The sequence below is a fragment of the Seriola aureovittata genome, chromosome 11 (genome assembly GCF_021018895.1).
Source record: "Seriola aureovittata isolate HTS-2021-v1 ecotype China chromosome 11, ASM2101889v1, whole genome shotgun sequence".
In the NCBI taxonomy this organism is placed as follows: domain Eukaryota; kingdom Metazoa; phylum Chordata; class Actinopteri; order Carangiformes; family Carangidae; genus Seriola; species Seriola aureovittata.
In genome coordinates, this window is record NC_079374.1 from 3424279 (window position 1) to 3442772 (window position 18494).

General features: G+C 32.0%; 1 protein-coding gene across 3 annotated transcripts in view; it reads left to right on the plus strand.

Moving 5' to 3' along the window:
• The window catches only part of ankrd44 (ankyrin repeat domain 44), a 48333-nt gene extending 30471 nt beyond the window's left edge, over positions 1-17862 (plus strand). For 2 of the 3 annotated variants that reach the window (XM_056389060.1, XM_056389061.1), the window contains exons 24-28: positions 8725-8870; positions 8984-9066; positions 10186-10268; positions 10438-10529; positions 12632-17862. In XM_056389060.1, the coding sequence (XP_056245035.1) occupies positions 8725-8870; positions 8984-9066; positions 10186-10268; positions 10438-10529; positions 12632-12891 (664 nt within the window). In that variant the 3' untranslated portion in view covers positions 12892-17862. The remainder of the gene's footprint in view (positions 1-8724; positions 8871-8983; positions 9067-10185; positions 10269-10437; positions 10530-12631) is intronic. The other variant, XM_056389062.1, reaches the window with a different exon arrangement.
• Positions 17863-18494: the final 632 nt, after the last annotated feature.

Below are 18494 nucleotides of genomic sequence, written 5' to 3' on the forward strand. Positions count from 1 at the left end.
CTGTACTATGACTTTTTTTTAACGTTTTTATGCCTTACAATACTATGACATTTTTTGATACTTTTATGCCTTATTATATTATGACATTTTTTGATATTTTTATGCCTTTCTGTACTATGACATTTTTATGCCTTACTATACTATGACGTTTCTATGCCTTACTATACTATAATATTTTTTGATATTTTTATGCCGTACTATACTATGACATTTTTTGATATTTTTATGCCTTTCTGTACTATGAAATTTTTATGCCTTACTATACTATGACGTTTTTATGCCTTACTATACTATGATATTTTTTTGATATTTTTATGCCTTACTGTACTATGATTTTTTAAAAATATTTTTATCCCTTACTGTACGATGACTTCTTTTAACGTTTTTATGCCTTATTATACTATGACATTTTTTTATATTTTTATCCCTTACTATACTATGGCATTTTTATGCCTTACTATACTATGACATTTTTTGATATTTTTATGGCTTACTATTCTATGACGTTTTTATGACATTTTATGCCTTACTATACTATGACATGACAATGTCATTGTATAATAAGGCATACAAATGTCATAGTATAGTAAGGCATAAAAATGTCATTGTATAGTAAGGCATAAAAATGTCATAGTATAATAAGGCATCAAATATCATAAAACATCATAGTATAATAAGGCATAAAAATGTCATAGTATAATAAGGCATAAAATGTCATAAAAATGTCATATTATAATAAGGCATACAAATGTCATAGTATAGTAAGGCATAAAGATGTCATATTATAATAAGGCATACAAATGTCATAGTATAGTAAGGCATAAAATGTCATAAAAAGTCATAGTATAATAAGGCATAAAATGTCATAGAAATGTCATAGTATAATAAGGCATAAAAATGTCATAGTATAGTAAGGCATAAAAATGTCATAGTATAGTAAGGCATCAAATGTCATAAAACATCATAGTATAATAAGGCATAAAATGTCATAAAAATGTCATAGTATAATAAGGCATAAAAATGTCATAGTATAATAAGGCATAAAATGTCAAAAAAATGTCATATTATAGTAAGGCAAAAAATTACATAAAAATGTCATAGTATAATAAGGCATAAAGATGTCATAATATAGTAAGGCATAAAAATGTCATTGTATTGTAAGGCATAAAATGTCATAAAACATCATAGTATAATAAGGCATAAAAATGTCATAGTATAATAAGGCATAAAATGTCATAAAAATGTCATATTATAATAAGGCATACAAATTTCATAGTATAATAAGGCATAAAATGTCATAAAAATTTCATAGTATAGTAAGGCATAAAAATGTCATAGTATAATAAGGCATAAAATGTCAAAAAGATGTAATAGTATAATAAGACATAAAAATGTCATAGTATAATAAGGCATAAAATGTCAAAAAAATGTCATATTATAGAAGGCAAAAAATTACATAAAAATGTCATAGTATAATAAGGCATAAAAATGTCATTGTATAGTAAGGCATAAAATGTCATAAAAATGTCATAGTATAGTAAGGCATAAAATGTCATAAAAATGTCATATTATAATAAGGCATAAAAATGTCATAGTATAGTAAGGCATAAAATGTCATAGTATAATAAGGCATCAAATGTCATAAAACATCATAGTATAATAAGGCATAAAAATGTCATAGTATAATAAGGCATAAAATGTCATAAAAATGTCATAGTATAATAAGGCATAAAAATGTCATAGTATAGTAAGGCATAAAATGTCATAAAAATGTCATAGTATAAAAAGGCATAAAAATGTCATAGTATAGTAAGGCATAAAAATGTCATATTATAATAAGGCATACAATGTCAAAAAGATGTCATAGTATAATAAGGCATAAAAATGTCATAGTATAATAAGGCATAAAATGTCAAAAAAATGTCATAGTATAATAAGGCATAAAAATGTCATAGTATAATAAGGCATAAAATGTCATAGTATAGTAAGGCATAAAATGTCATAAAAAGTCATAGTATAATAAGGCATAAAATGTCATAAAAATTTCATAGTATAGTAAGGCATAAAAATGTCATAGTATAATAAGGCATAAAATGTCATAAAAATGTCATAGTATAGTAAGGCAAAAAATTACATAAAAATGTCATAATATAATAAGGCATAAAAATGTCATAGTATAGTAAGGCATAAAATGTCATAGTATAATAAGGCATCAAATGTCATAAAACATCATAGTATAATAAGGCATAAAAATGTCATAGTATAATAAGGCATAAAATGTCATAAAAATGTCATAGTATAATAAGGCATAAAAATGTCATAGTATAGTAAGGCATAAAATGTCATAAAAATGTCATAGTATAAAATGTCATAAAAATGTCATAGTATAAAAAGGCATAAAAATGTCATAGTATAGTAAGGCATAAAAATGTCATATTATAATAAGGCATAAAATGTCAAAAAAATGTCATAGTATAATAAGGCATAAAAATGTCATAGTATAATAAGGCATAAAATGTCAAAAAAATGTCATAGTATAATAAGGCATAAAAATGTCATAGTATAATAAGGCATAAAATGTCAAAAAAATGTCATAGTATAATAAGGCATAAAAATGTCATAGTATAGTAAGGCATAAAATGTCATAAAAAGTCATAGTATAATAAGTCATAAAATGTCATAAAAATGTCATAGTATAATAAGGCTTAAAGATGTCATAATATAGTAAGGCATAAAAATGTCATTGTATAGTAAGGCATAAAATGTCATAAAAATGTCATAGTATAGTAAGGCAAAAAATTACATAAAAAGTCATAGTATAATAAGGCATAAAATGTCATAAAGATGTCATAATATAGTAAGGCATAAAAATGTCATTGTATAGTAAGGCATAAAATGTCATAAAAATGTCATAGTATAGTAAGGCAAAAAATTACATAAAAATGTCATAGTATAATAAGGCATAAAATGTCATAAAAATGTCATAGTATAATAAGGCATAAAAATGTCATAGTATAGTAAGGCAAAAAATTACATAAAAATGTCATAGTATAATAAGGCATAAAAATGTCATAGCATAATAAGGCATAAAATGTCATAAAAATGTCATAGTATAATAAGGCATAAAAATGTCATAGTATAGTAAGGCATAAAATGTCATAAAAATGTCATAGTATAATAAGGCATAAAAATGTCATAGTATAGTAAGGCATAAAATGTCATAAAAATGTCATAGTATAATAAGGCAAAAAATTACATAAAAATGTCATAGTATAATAAGGCATAGAATGTCATAAAAATGTCATAGTATAATAAGGCATAAAAATGTCATAGTATAGTAAGGCAAAAAATTACATAAAAATGTCATAGTATAATAAGGCATAAAAATGTCATAGTACAATAAGGCATAAAATGTCATAAAAATGTCATAGTATAATAAGGCATAAAAATGTCATAGTATAGTAGTAGTAAGTAGTAAGGCATAAAATGTCATAAAAATGTCATAGTATAATAAGGCATAAAAATGTCATAGTATAGTAAGGCATAAAATGTCATAAAAATGTCATAGTATAGTAAGGCATAAAATGTCATAAAAATGTCATAGTATAATAAGGCATAAAAATGTCATAATATAGTAAGGCATAAAAATGTCATAGTATAATAAGGCATCAAATGTCATAAAACATCATAGTATAATAAGGCATAAAAATGTCATATTATAATAAGGCATAAAATGTCCTAAAAATGTCATATTATAATAAGGCATACAAATGTCATAGTATAGTAAGGCATAAAATGTCATAAAAAGTCATAGTATAATAAGGAATAAAATGTCATAAAAATGTCATAGTATAATAAGGCATAAAAATGTCATAGTATAATAAGGCATAAAAATGTCATAGTATAGTAAGGCATAAAATGTCATAAAAATGTCATAGTATAATAAGGCATAAAAATGTCATAATATAGTAAGGCATAAAAATGTCATAGTATAATAAGGCATCAAATGTCATAGTATAGAAAGGCATAAAATGTCATAGTATAATAAGGCATAAAAATGTCATAATATAGTAAGGCATAAAAATGTCATAGTATAATAAGGCATCAAATGTCATAAAACATCATAGTATAATAAGGCATAAAAATGTCATAATATAGTAAGGCATAAAAATGTCATAGTATAATAAGGCATCAAATGTCATAAAACATCATAATATAATAAGGCATAAAAATGTCATAGTATAATAAGGCATAAAATGTCATAAAAATGTCATATTATAATAAGGCATACAAATGTCATAGTATAGTAAGGCATAAAATGTCATAAAAAGTCATAGTATAGTAAGGCATAAAAATGTCATATTATAATAAGGCATAAAATGTCAAAAAAATGTCATAGTATAATAAGGCATAAAAATGTCATAGTATAATAAGGCATAAAATGTCAAAAGAATGTCATAGTATAATAAGGCATAAAAATGTCATAGTATAGTAAGGCAAAAAATTACATAAAAATGTCATAGTATAATAAGGCATAAAAATGTCATAGCATAATAAGGCATAAAATGTCATAAAAATGTCATAGTATAATAAGGCATAAAAATGTCATAGTATAGAAAGGCATAAAATGTCATAAAAATGTCATAGTATAATAAGGCAAAAAATTACATAAAAATGTCATAGTATAATAAGGCATAAAATGTCATAAAAATGTCATAGTATAATAAGGCATAAAAATGTCATAGTATAGTAAGGCAAAAAATTACATAAAAATGTCATAGTATAATAAGGCATAAAAATGTCAAAAAAATGTCATAGTATAATAAGGCATAAAAATGTCATAGTATAATACGGCATAAAATGTCAAAAAATAGTAAGGCATAAAAATGTCATAGTATAATAAGGCATCAAATGTCATAAAACATCATAGTATAATAAGGCATAAAAATGTCATAGTATAATAAGGCATAAAATGTCATAAAAATGTCATAGTATAATAAGGCATAAAAATGTCATAGTATAGTAAGGCATAAAAATGTCATAAAAATGTCATAGTATATTAAGGCAAAAAATTACATAAAAATGTCATAGTATAATAAGGCATAAAAATGTCATAGTATAGTAAGGCATAAAATGTCATAAAAAGTCATAGTATAATAAGGCATAAAATGTCATAAAAATGTCATCGTATAATAAGGCATAAAAATGTCATAGTATAGTAAGGCATAAAATGTCATAAAAATGTCATAGTATATTAAGGCATAAAAATGTCATAGTATAATAAGGCATAAAATGTCATAAAAATGTCATAGTATAATAAGGCATAAAAATGTCATAGTATAGTAAGGCATAAAAATTTCATAAAAATGTCATAGTATAATAAGGCATAAAAATGTCATAGTATAATACGGCATAAAATGTCAAAAAATAGTAAGGCATAAAAATGTCATAGTATAATAAGGCATCAAATGTCATAAAACATCATAGTATAATAAGGCATAAAAATGTCATAGTATAATAAGGCATAAAATGTCATAAAAATGTCATAGTATAATAAGGCATAAAAATGTCATAGTATAGTAAGGCATAAAAATGTCATAAAAATCATAGTATAATAAGGCAAAAAATTACATAAAAATGTCATAGTATAATAAGGCATAAAAATGTCATAGTATAGTAAGGCATAAAATGTCATAAAAAGTCATAGTATAATAAGGCATAAAATGTCATAAAAATGTCATCGTATAATAAGGCATAAAAATGTCATAGTATAGTAAGGCATAAAATGTCATAAAAATGTCATAGTATAATAAGGCATAAAAATGTCATAGTATAGTAGTAGTAAGTAGTAAGGCATAAAATGTCATAAAAATGTCATAGTATAATAAGGCATAAAAATGTCATAGTATAATAAGGCATAAAAATGTCATAGTATAGTAAGGCATAAAATGTCATAAAAATGTCATAGTATAATAAGGCATAAAAATGTCATAATATAGTAAGGCATAAAAATGTCATAGTATAATAAGGCATCAAATGTCATAAACCATCATAGTATAATAAGGCATAAAAATGTCATAGTATAATAAGGCATAAAATGTCATAAAAATGTCATATTATAATAAGGCATACAAATGTCATAGTATAGTAAGGCATAAAATGTCATAAAAAGTCATAGTATAATAAGGCATAAAATGTCATAAAAATGTCATAGTATAATAAGGCATAAAAATGTCATAGTATAATAAGGCATAAAAATGTCATAGCATAGTAAGGCATAAAATGTCATAAAAATGTCATAGTATAATAAGGCATAAAATGTCATAAAAATGTCATAGTATAGTAAGGCATAAAAATGTCATATTATAATAAGGCATAAAATGTCAAAAAAATGTCATAGTATAATAAGGCATAAAAATATCATAGTATAATAAGGCATAAAATGTCAAAAGAATGTCATAGTATAATAAGGCATAAAAATGTCATAAAAATGTCATAGTATAATAAGGCATAAAGATGTCATAATATAGTAAGGCATAAAAATGTCATTGTATAGTAAGGCATAAAATGTCATAAAAATGTCATAGTATAATAAGGCATAAAATGTCATAAAAAGTCATAGTATAATAAGGCATAAAAATGTCATAAAAATGTCATAGTATAATAAGGCATAAAATGTCATAAAAAGTCATAGTATAATAAGGCATAAAAAGTCATAAAAATGTCATAGTATAATAAGGCATAAAGATGTCATAATATAGTAAGGCATAAAAATGTCATTGTATAGTAAGGCATAAAATGTCATAAAAATGTCATAGTATAGTAAGGCAAAAAATTACATAAAAATGTCATAGTATAATAAGGCATAAAATATCATAGTATAGTAAGGCATAAAAATGTCATAGTATAGTAAGGCATAAAATGTCATAAAAATGTCATAGTGTAATAAGGCATAAAAATGTCATAGTATAGTAAGGAATTAAAATGTCATAGTATAGTAAGGCATAAAAATGTCATAGTATAGTAAGGCATAAAATGTCATAAAAATGTCATAGTATAGTAAGGCATAAAATGTCATAAAAAGTCATAGTATAATAAGGCATAAAATGTCATAAAAATGTCATAGTATAATAAGGCATAAAAATGTCATAGTATAATAAGGCATAAAATGTCATAAAAATGTCATAGTATAATAAGGCATAAAAATGTCATAGTATAATAAGGCATAAAATGTCATAGTATAATAAGGCATAAAAATGTCATCGTACAATAAGGCATAAAATGTCATAAAAATGTCATAGTATAATAAGGCATAAAAATGTCATAGTATAGTAGTAGTAAGTAGTAAGGCATAAAATGTCATAAAAATGTCATAGTATAATAAGGCATAAATATGTCATAGTATAGTAGTAGTAAGTAGTAAGGCATAAAATGTCATAAAAATGTCATAGTATAATAAGGCATAAAAATATCATAGTATAATAAGGCATAAAAATGTCATAGTATAGTAAGGCATAAAATGTCATAAAAATGTCATCGTATAGTAAGGCATAAAAATGTCATAGTATAATAAGGCATCAAATGTCATAAAACATCAGAGTATAATAAGGCATAAAAAGTCATAAAAATGTCATAGTATAATAAGGCATAAAGATGTCATAATATAGTAAGGCATAAAAATGTCATTGTATAGTAAGGCATAAAATGTCATAAAAATGTCATAGTATAGTAAGGCAAAAAATTACATAAAAATGTCATTGTATAATAAGGCATCAAATGTCATAAAAATGTCATAGTATAATAAGGCATAAAAATGTCATAGTATAGTAAGGCATAAAATGTCATAAAAATGTCATAGTATAATAGGTCATAAAAACGTCATAGTATAGTAAGGCATAAAATGTCATAAAAATGTGATAGTATAATAAGGAATTAAAATGTCATAGTATAGTAAGGCATAAAAATGTCATAGTATAGTAAGGCATAAAATGTCATAAAAATGTCATAGTATAATAAGGCATAAAAATGTCATAGTATAGTAAGGCATAAAATGTCATAAAAATGTCATAGTATAGTAAGGCATAAAATGTCATAAAAATATCATAGTATAATAAGGCATAAAAATGTCATAGTATAGTAAGGCATAAAATGTCATAAAAATGTCATAGTATAGTAAGGCATAAAATGTCATAAAAATGTCATAGTATAATAACGCATAAAAATGTTATTGTATAGTAAGGCATAAAATGTCATAAAAATATCATAGTATAATAAGGCATAAAAATTTCATAGTATGGTAAGGCATAAAATGTGAGTATAGTAAGGCATAAAATGTCATAAAAATGTCATAGTATAATAAGGCATGAAAATGTCATAGTATAGTAAGGCATCAAATGTCATAAAACGTCATAGTATAATAAGGCATAAAATGTCATAAAAATGTCATAGTATAATAAGGCATAAAAATGTCATATTATAGTAAGGCATAAAATGTCACAGTATAATAAGGCATAAAATGTCATAAAAATGTCATAGTATAATAAGGCATAGAAAATGTTATAGTATAGTAAGGCATAAAATGTCATAAAAATGTGTTAGTATAATAAGGAATTAAAATGTCATAGTATAGTAAGGCATAAAAATGTCATAGTATAGTAAGGCATAAAACGTTATATTGTAACTGTTCTGCTCTATCCTGTTTTCACTCCTCCTTCTCTCCTGCAGGACTCCTCTTCATGGTGCGGCGTTCGCGGGCCACGTCGACTGTGTCCAGCTGCTCCTTTCACACGATGCACCTGTTGATGCTGTGGACCAATCAGGTCACACTCCACTGATGATGGCTGCTGAGAAGGGCAGAGTCGGGGCTCTCGGTACTGACACCTTTTCCTTGGCTCATGGCCTTGTTACTTCAGTGTGTTTTTGTTGTTTCACAATATTTAACTGTAGTTTAAATTTTACATATATGTTCTGTTGTTTCCTGCAGAGCTGCTGTTGACCAGCGCCAACGCCAACCTCAGTTTGACAGACAAAGATGGCAACACCGCCCTGCATCTATCCTGCAGTAATGTAAGTGTCCGCAAGGGGGCGTCCACCTCCACTTTAAATACTTACTAGTCTTAATCCCAATGTGTTTAAGAAACTCCACCTCCCACTGTTTCAGTGAGACCTGCACACAAACTGATTGGTTATTGTCTCTGTCAGTCAACATATCAATAACCCTCAGTTTTATGAACAAAATAAACTTAATGTAAGCCTCTTTTCCTGTTGTTAAAGAATTATTCAAGCATCATTTTTGGTTGTGTCCCGTTCTCCTTTATGGGAAATGAGTCTGTACAGAGTTTACTAAACAGTTTTCTATGTTATTCATTTGTTATGATGCTTTAGTAAAAATTCACATTACAGCCTTGAACCTCATGAAGTCAGGAATAAAAAGTCATGGCATAGTAAGGCATAAATTTATTATTTGTCAGTTATGAGGCTCATAGTTGCTGTCAGTTTCACACTAATTAGGTTTGTTACTGTTTTATTATGAGCTGTCATATTTGACAGCTTCACATTTCTAATAAAATGCTTCATGAAACATTATTTTCTATATATAAACATTCAATATAAATTGTGACTGCAACTATTCACATGAAATAAATATATATTTTCAAATAATCTTGGCAAAAAATGTACAATACATCCATATTTGAAACTTTTTATTCTTTTTTCTTTTCTTTTTTACTTATATATTTTATTTTTAAGTATCTTTTTTTCACAAGGTACAGTGTACAGAACAGCAACATGAATGCAACAGTAAAACATATATTGCCAGCATATTAACATGTTAGTATCTATATTATAAATGTCAGATGGGACATAATGGACTTTGATAATAAAAAATAAATAAATCAAAACAGCAAAAAGCAAGACAAATGGGATTTTAAGCTGCAACTGTGAAGAAGCAAACCACCAGTCATGAATCCTACCCTAGTATCCACATAGTTCCTTTTAATTGGATTAATCAATTAAAAAATAACCAATTTATATAAGGTCCACATAGGAAATCATCAGAGGTCTGGAACAAAAGTACTGAGGCTTTAACAGCCATTTTTTGCTGAAATCAAACACAATAAGTCGGTAAAAAGGACATTTAAGACTTTTTTTTTAAGCCTGTTATAACCTGACATCTCGTCCTTATAGGGAAAAGAAGACTGTGTGTTGTTGATCCTGGAGAAACTGTCTGACACTGCGCTCATAAACGCCACAAATGCAGCGCTGCAGACGTGAGTATCCTCTGTCCCGAGCAAAAAGAATTTAATGTCACTGTAATTTGATGCATTAGAAATGATCCATGTAGAGAACGTAAGATTACAAGTTTCATTCTTTATACTGAAGCATCAGCAGGACAGACACAGTACGATGATAATTCTTTCTTTTCGTCTGTACCGTCAGTCCTCTCCACCTGGCGGCTCGCAGCGGTCTGAAGCAGGCGGTCCAGGAGCTGCTGTCCCGAGGAGCCAACGTTCAGACGGTGGATGAGAACGGTAGGATGAACCTGGTCTGATCTGTTCTGGTCTGATCCGATCCAGGCTCTTACTGTGATGAAGCTGCACGCCACTGTCACTGGTTTCCTCCGTTCCAGCATGAGCTCAGTGTTTCAGTCTGGTTTCTCTGTGTGCGCTGCAAATGAATGTGTCTTTAAAAAGGGTTCCCACTGCTCAGAGTAGAGATGTGACGAGAAAAAGAAGGAGGAGAAAGATGGAGAACAACAAAGATTTCCTGCTGGACATGAACAGGGGACATTTCACGTTATTAGTTCAACAATGTAATGACTCCGTAAAAACCTCGTTAAAACTCAGCCTCTAATTATCAATAATAATTTACAGTACTGATTTAGCATTGAGCTCCTATAACACTGTCAAACTCAAAACAAAAAAAGGTCAAAACATTCTTCATTCTTTGCCAAAACCTGGTGTCTACATTACCCACGATGCAACTGAAGTGAGATCTGGGTGTGTTGTGTTAGTAACAGCTAATGTGGCCTGACTCACTTCTTTCAAACTGGTTTTCAGACCAAACTGAAGTTGTGACCTCACACAGTTTCCCCTGGAGTCACTAAATCCTTCATACTTCACTCCATACTCACCAAGAGTGAAGGTGGTGGGGGTTAAAAGTTTCCTCAGTGGATCTGAAAGGACTTAAATCTTCAGATTCATGAAGACGTGGAGTTTGACCTCGGGGCGACTGTGGGAACTCTGATTTAAACTGTTTCCTTGCTGCTTGTTTGCTTTGTGTTATTAGACATTTTAAAGTCCAACTGAAATTAAATCTGAAAACATATCTGCTCTGTAATATGGAGTCATAGGAGTGCCAAAACAAGAATGAATCTACAAAAGAATTAGAATACAAATGGGAAAAGCAAAGGCAGTAGGAAAAAAGCTAATCAACAGGGAAAAAGCAAAGGCAATAAGTGAAAAGCAAAGGCAATAAGTGAAAAGCAAAGGCAATAGGGGAAAAGCAAAGGCAACAAGTGAAAAGCAAAGGCAATAGGGGAAAAGCAAAGGCAATAGGGGAAAAGCAAAGGCAACAGGGGAAAAGCAAAGGCAATAGGGGAAAAGCAAAGGCAACAGGGGAAAAGCAAAGGCAATAAGAGAAAAGCAAAGGCAATAGGGGAAAAGCAAAGGCAACAGGGGAAAAGCAAAGGCAATAGGGGAAAAGCAAAGGCAACAGGGGAAAAGCAAAGGCAACAGGGGAAAAGCAAAGGCAATAGGGGAAAAGCAAAGGCAACAGGGGAAAAGCAAAGGCAACAGGGGAAAAGCAAAGGCAACAGGGGAAAAGCAAAGGCAATAGGGGAAAAGCAAAGGCAATAGGGGAAAAGCAAAGGCAACAGGGGAAAAGCAAAGGCAATAGGGGAAAAGCAAAGTCAACAGGGGAAAAGCAAAGGCAATAGGGGAAAAGCAAAGGCAACAAGTGAAAAGCAAAGGCAATAAGTGAAAAGCAAAGGCAACAGGGGAAAAGCAAAGGCAACAAGTGAAAAGCAAAGGCAACAAGGGAAAAGCAAAGGCAACAAGTGAAAAGCAAAGGCAATAGGGGGAAAGCAAAGGCAACAAGTGAAAAGCAAAGGCAACAAGTGAAAAGCAAAGGCAACAAGTGAAAAGCAAAGGCAATAGGGGAAAAGCAAAGGCAACAAGTGAAAAGCAAAGGCAATAGGGGGAAAGCACATGGCTTCTTGATCCCTACAGTGTAAGCCTTTGTCAGCCTTTGTCAGCCTTTGTCAGCCTTTGTCATATGACCCCAAATGAACTCAACATATATAGAATACACATCATTTCAAACTGCAAAAAAAAGGTGGGGGGGGATTAAATGTGATTTCAGTTGGACTTTAATTAAATGTGTTTGTTCGTTAGTGGTAGTCGTCAGCTGTGGTCGTCCCCCTCCCCCCTCCTCATGTCAGCTGGCTGGACACTAATGGAATGCTGCTCCGTCCCTCCTTCTGTCTCCTGCTCCTGTCTCTGCTTTGCCTTCCTCGCTTCCTCCACGTCCACGTCTCGCCCTCCTTTCTCCCTTTTGTCCCTCTCCCTCCCTCCCTGCCTCCTTCCTCTCTCTCTTTTCTCTCTCGGTCTTTCTCTCTGTCTCTCTACCTCAGGTCTGACCCCTGCTCTGGCTTGTGCTCCTAGCAGAGAGGTGGCTGACTGTCTGGCTCTCATTCTGGCTACCATGATGCCTTTCTGCTCCCCTTGCAGCTCCGGGGCTCCCTCCCCAGGCTCCCTGCTGAGGCAGCTGCCCCACCAGGGGGGTAAAGGCCCGGGCACCGGCCCTCGGGGGCCACGCAGCCCCAGGAACCCCTCCGGACCCTCCAGCGAGGGAACCACCGAGAACGACTCGGAGGACTCGGAAACCTTCTGACCGACTCTCTACCCTCCCACCTCCGACTGTGCGCCTGAACTTTTAACTTCCCCTCCTCCCCCCGGAGCGACGCAGGGTTCCTGCTCTGTGAGGTGCACTCTTCAGGTGGAGGTGTAGAGACTTGGTCGTGACGCAGCGTGGATGTTTGCAGTGATGGAGCCAAGCGTTCAATATCAAATAAATAAATCAATCATCACATCAATAAACTACAGAAAATATAGAAACAAAACAATAATTAGTAAAAATAACTTCATGTCAGAGTTTCTGTAATTACTGCTCGTCAATGTTCACGTCAACATCAAAGTCGTAATTACAACTCAGGAAATTCAAATCTTTCTGAAAGCTCCGGTTTATCTGACTTAAAATAGTGCGGAAGTCTGTTGAAGGAAATTAAATTGTACTTAACAGTATTATATCATAGATACAGTGCTGCAGTGAATAAGTAGGATATGTTAACACTCACGTCTAAATCTGCAGTAAAATTAACTTAAGATTATTACTTTGTTCAAATGACACTCCTGCAGTGTGAAACATTTAGAATGTAATGTTGAGTTTTTATAATTTCTTGTTCTATATATTTTCAGTGGTGGTGAAAATATTCAGATCCTTTAAAGTACTAATATCACAAAGTCAAAATCCTACATTGAATATGTTACTTTAATAAGTATATAAGTATAATAAGAAATATGTTCTTAAAGAATTATAAGTATAAGTATTCAATGCAGAAAAATGGCCCATAATCATAATTATGGATTATTATTACCACTAACGCATCAATGTAAAAGTGTTTTACTGTTGTAGTTGGTTCAAACTCATTTTTTCCCCTTTTATAGATTAAACTTCTGATTATTTTCTCAATTAATTGTTTGATTGATTGTTTGGTTTGTGAAAATTTTGAAAACACTGATAATCACAAGCCATAGAACCCAATGCTTGTTTTAAAAAATAAAATAAAATAAAGAAAATAACTTGCAGGAAATCTTCACATTTGAGAAACTTGAACCATGAAGATAGTTGTTGGTAGTTTATAACAAAACGTCATATTTTATAAGATCTAAATGAACTAAAGCTGCCAAATAAATTTACAATATTTCCCTTTGTTGTACACGAATAAATATTCTTAGTTACATTCCACCACTTTTAATTTATTTATGTGATTATTTCTTTTTTAGTTATTTAATATTGAACATCTGCGGCTCCGCACCGTCTTCATGTGGGAACATGTACAGAATCTCCCTCCTCTGACTCCAGGCTGGAGGCTCCGAGCTCTTTCCAAAAAACAAAAAAAAACAAAAACAAAACAGAAAAAACAAACAAAAAAACCAGAGACTGATGGGAGCAGCTGCACTGCCCCGGACTGACTCCTGCAGCCGAACAAGTTGCTCCCTGGAACTGTGGCTGAAGAAGGATTCGATCCGGACCAGTTCTGGTTCTGGGTCTGCATGCTTGTGTTAACTCACACCACGGTTCGTTCTTTCTACTCACGGGTGCTTAAATCCAAACCGACCTCGGTACTTAGTCTCTGCATGGCATAGCAACGCGCCTCTGAGACTCGTTTTGTCTTAAAAAAATAATAATAATAATTAAAAAAAAGCCATTTTTAACTGTTTGTACAAAATGAAGTAGACCGTTAAGAAAGCTACGTGTAATTTTAACCTTTTTATGATTTTGGCTTGTTGTTGTACCAAATATTTGACTTCCACCACGCGTAGATGACTACACATGACAAGGTACACGCAGTAGAGCTTGATTTTAACAACCGAAGCACAAACTAGGATTTTGCTGTTTGATTTTGAAGAACTGTGGCTGGAATGTGAAGTTTACAGCCTCCAGAGGACGTTTCGTCGTTTCAATAACCGCCAGGAAAGAGGAAATCACACTGGGTACATCTCAACTCCGTTCACTACGTTTCCCCTCATTGGCGTCTGTCGGCTGGTTCATCATGTGGATTGTCATGAAATTTTATCCAGACATTCGCGGCCCCCAGAAGGTGACTCCCGCTGACTGTGAGCCACCGACAGGTCGACGTGTTTGACTTGTTCTGAAATATCTCAACAACTGCTGGATGTTTTTTTTTTCCATGAAACTCGAGACAGACGTCGTTTCTCCCCTCGGGATTTATTATAATAACTTTCCATGAAGCGCCGTCATCAGGTCAAACTTTTAATTTGTTTTGTGACCAAATACCTGCAAAACTAACGACATCCCCCATCGACAGAAAATTACTTGGCTGATTAATCGCTTCAGTTATTTTTCAAACAACACTGCCAAACATACGTCGCTTCCAGCTCCTGAAAGATTTCAAGTGTTTTCTTTGTCAAAACATCCACGATTGTTGTTCAGAAGTTTTCATATAATGTTTTCTGATTGAGAATCAGATTGAAGTGAAGGCGGAGGCGAACGTTTCTCATCCTGTTTTACATAGAAATGAATGGCGAGGAGATTTTGGTCCTACTAGGCCTTTAATCAAATCCTGGTCTCGTGGATCCTTCTTCCTTAAAGCAAAAACAAAAGTTAAATGATGTCGAACCGGATCAGTTTCTGGGTCAGGATCAGGTGAGGGAACTGGGATGTGCCCACTGAGGAACACAGGGTTTGTGCAGACTTGATTGAAAGAGGAGATTTATGCATTTTTCTTTTTTTTTTTCCTGTGGCCCTTGAACGGCCTCCTGCACTGTTTCGACTCCCATGTTTTTATCCCGACCTGAAGTGCAACACCTCGTAGACCAGGGTAGCCGGCGGGGACCAAACTCACACCTATTTCCCACCTGGGCAGCTCTAAATGTCGAATCATGCAAGCCCAGATTCTCCACAAAGACCAAATTCCTGCGGCGATGAAAAGCTCTTTTGAGGTCTCCTCAGTTCGTCGTGGTATTTATTATTATCTAATACATGATGGTACAAATACTGCCAGCACTTAAATGTAAAATAACACAGGGCCTTGACCACTTTCCTCCCCTCTGTTTGTCTACCTACCAGCTATGTGCCATTGTCCTCAAACGTGTCCAGTGCCTTGATGTCGATTTAATTTTTCATTTGGTTTCCTTTACCACATATCCTGTGTTAGTAGATCCTGATATTCTTATGATTTTAAAGCAACAGTTCACCAGAATTACAAAATAAATTGTTTTTAAATGAACCCTAGTGGTGCCGAGTCACACGGGTTCGTCCAGGTTGGGAGATATTGGATTTTTGTTTTTTTTTGGTGCATTTTTATAGTCAAGTCGAGGCAGGAAGCAGAAACAATGTGCCAAATATCAGTGATCAAAAGCTCCAGAAGAGCTACTAAATGGACCCGAGGGTGACAGTGTTTTATCAGATATTGTTTTCAAGATCGAGAATGAACTTCTACGTCAACGTGGATCAGAAAAAAAAAAGAAAGAATAAAGTAAATTTAAATATTTTCAAGTTCATAATAACTGGGCAAACTCTCTGTGCTAAAGAAGATCATGTGAAGTGATTGAAAGCTCCAGAACAGCTACTAAATGGACCTTGAAGTGAGATTGTTTTGTCAGAGTTGCAGTTATTCTGTAATTATCTGGGTTTTTATGGTTCATTTATTTTGTATCGTTTTATTAGAATTGAAATTAGTTGATTGACATAAAATTGATCAACTATTTTTATAATCAATTAATCATTAAATCATGTTTTTTTTTTTTTAATTTAAAATTCACTGGTTTCAGCTTCTCGAATATGAATATTTGCTGGTTTTATGTTTCTGTTGGTCTGAACACACAGGAAGTCTGAAGAAGTTAATTTGGGCTTTTAGCTATTTTCAATTAATTGATTAATGGAGAAAATAAAGTCTATAATTGCTGTGACTGTCGTTAATGATTTTCGGTATCTCAGAACCTGGACGAATCAAACCACAACTATCTGCACGTCTCGTTACCACTAGAAACCAAATTTATTTTTGTGATTGTGGTGAACTGATTATTTAATGTCGAGCATAATGTGAGCGGTTTAGTTTTCGAGGAGTTTTCTCTGCATGACGGATCATTATGCAGATGTTTTTATTTTGGTGACATGGTGTCTCACTCTTTTCTCTCCTTTTGATGCTGATGATTTCCTGTATTTGTCTTACTGTCAACAAATCCCACGAAGAGACAAAGACAATGATGTTTTGTCTCTTAATACGACTTCCTGTTTCCTAATGAAGATATAAATCTTTAAAAACCTCACAAATATTTACGTTTATTTAAAAAAAAAAAAAAAACAGCTGGGCGCTTGCTGGGGACTATTTTGCGCTGCGGATTAATACACATTTGCTGCTCTAGTGTGGCACATTAATGTGTTTTTAATACTTTTTGGACAACAACAGAGCACTTTTAATACTTTTACTAGGATAAAAATCAATGTTTTTAGTCTTTTCATGTGATTTGTTGACAATGAGAAGAATGTCAGCCTTATCCTTTACGTTGGTGTGTGTGTGAGAGTGTGTTAGCTTAGGTACTGATATGAAATTGAACTGCTTTTGTATATAATGTTGACAAAAAGCTTCGTATGAAAAAAAAAAAAAATCTCCATCAAAGAGTGACGTCTCCATCCTGAACGGTTGAACACGAACAGTGTTTGTTTTTCTCTTTCTTTTTGTTTTGGATGATGTTTTCAGGACGGACTTACAGATGTGTATATTAATGGATTTGAAGTTTAAATTGAAACCCCCCTGTTAGCTGCAGTTAGATTGAAACAAAGATGCCTGAGAAGCACATGTTGTTAACAAGCACAGTCTTTTTCTGCCTCTACTGTCCCTGCTGAGAGACTGAATCTGTCTGCCAGTATTATAATTATAATTATTATTGTTGTTATTCTACCAGAAGATGAGCTTCACCAGTCCTGACAATCGTTATCGTCATGTGTCTGATGATTTTCATACCAGTTCCTGATGCAGTACGACATGCTGAGGGCTGTTTGTCAGCTACCCTTTGTTTTATAGAAATTGTACAATTATAAAAAACCTGTTTGAAGTTACTGTGGTGTTTGTTTTTTTCTTTTCACTGACCTGAAATCAGCTGATTTCTTCGGCCTGTTATTTACTTTGAAAAGTCACAATCTTGCTGCTGAAGCGAATGAGTTTGACGTTTATCAGTTTAACTATTATTTTAACAACAAACAGGAAAAGTAACAAACAAGGGGGAAAAATCTCAACATCATATGGTTTTGTTTTTCAAGTCAAACTGCAAAAAGCATTTTTAAAAGTCGTATTTCTGCCACTAATTCAATTATTTGTCTCCATTGTAAATTCTGCAAATGACGGTGGCAACTAATGATTTATTTATTAATTAATTTGTCCATTGTCTTACAAGTGATTGATCTAAAGGATTAAAGTCACATCTTCAAAGTGCACAAGTATAAAACTCAAAGATATTTCATTTACAAAACAGAGAAAATGCGTAAATCTTCACATTTCAGCTTTGTTGATTTTGGCTGAAAAAAACCTTAAAGCTGCTGTTTTGGAAACATTTCCATATCATCACTTCTTAAGTAACTTGGCAAACAGCTGCCTATTAACACATGCAGAGTTTCCTTTTATAAGCATTTTGCAGAAGTCATGAAGTCGCAATAAATGCGAATGCGGAAGGCTTTTAATTTGAAATAACGGA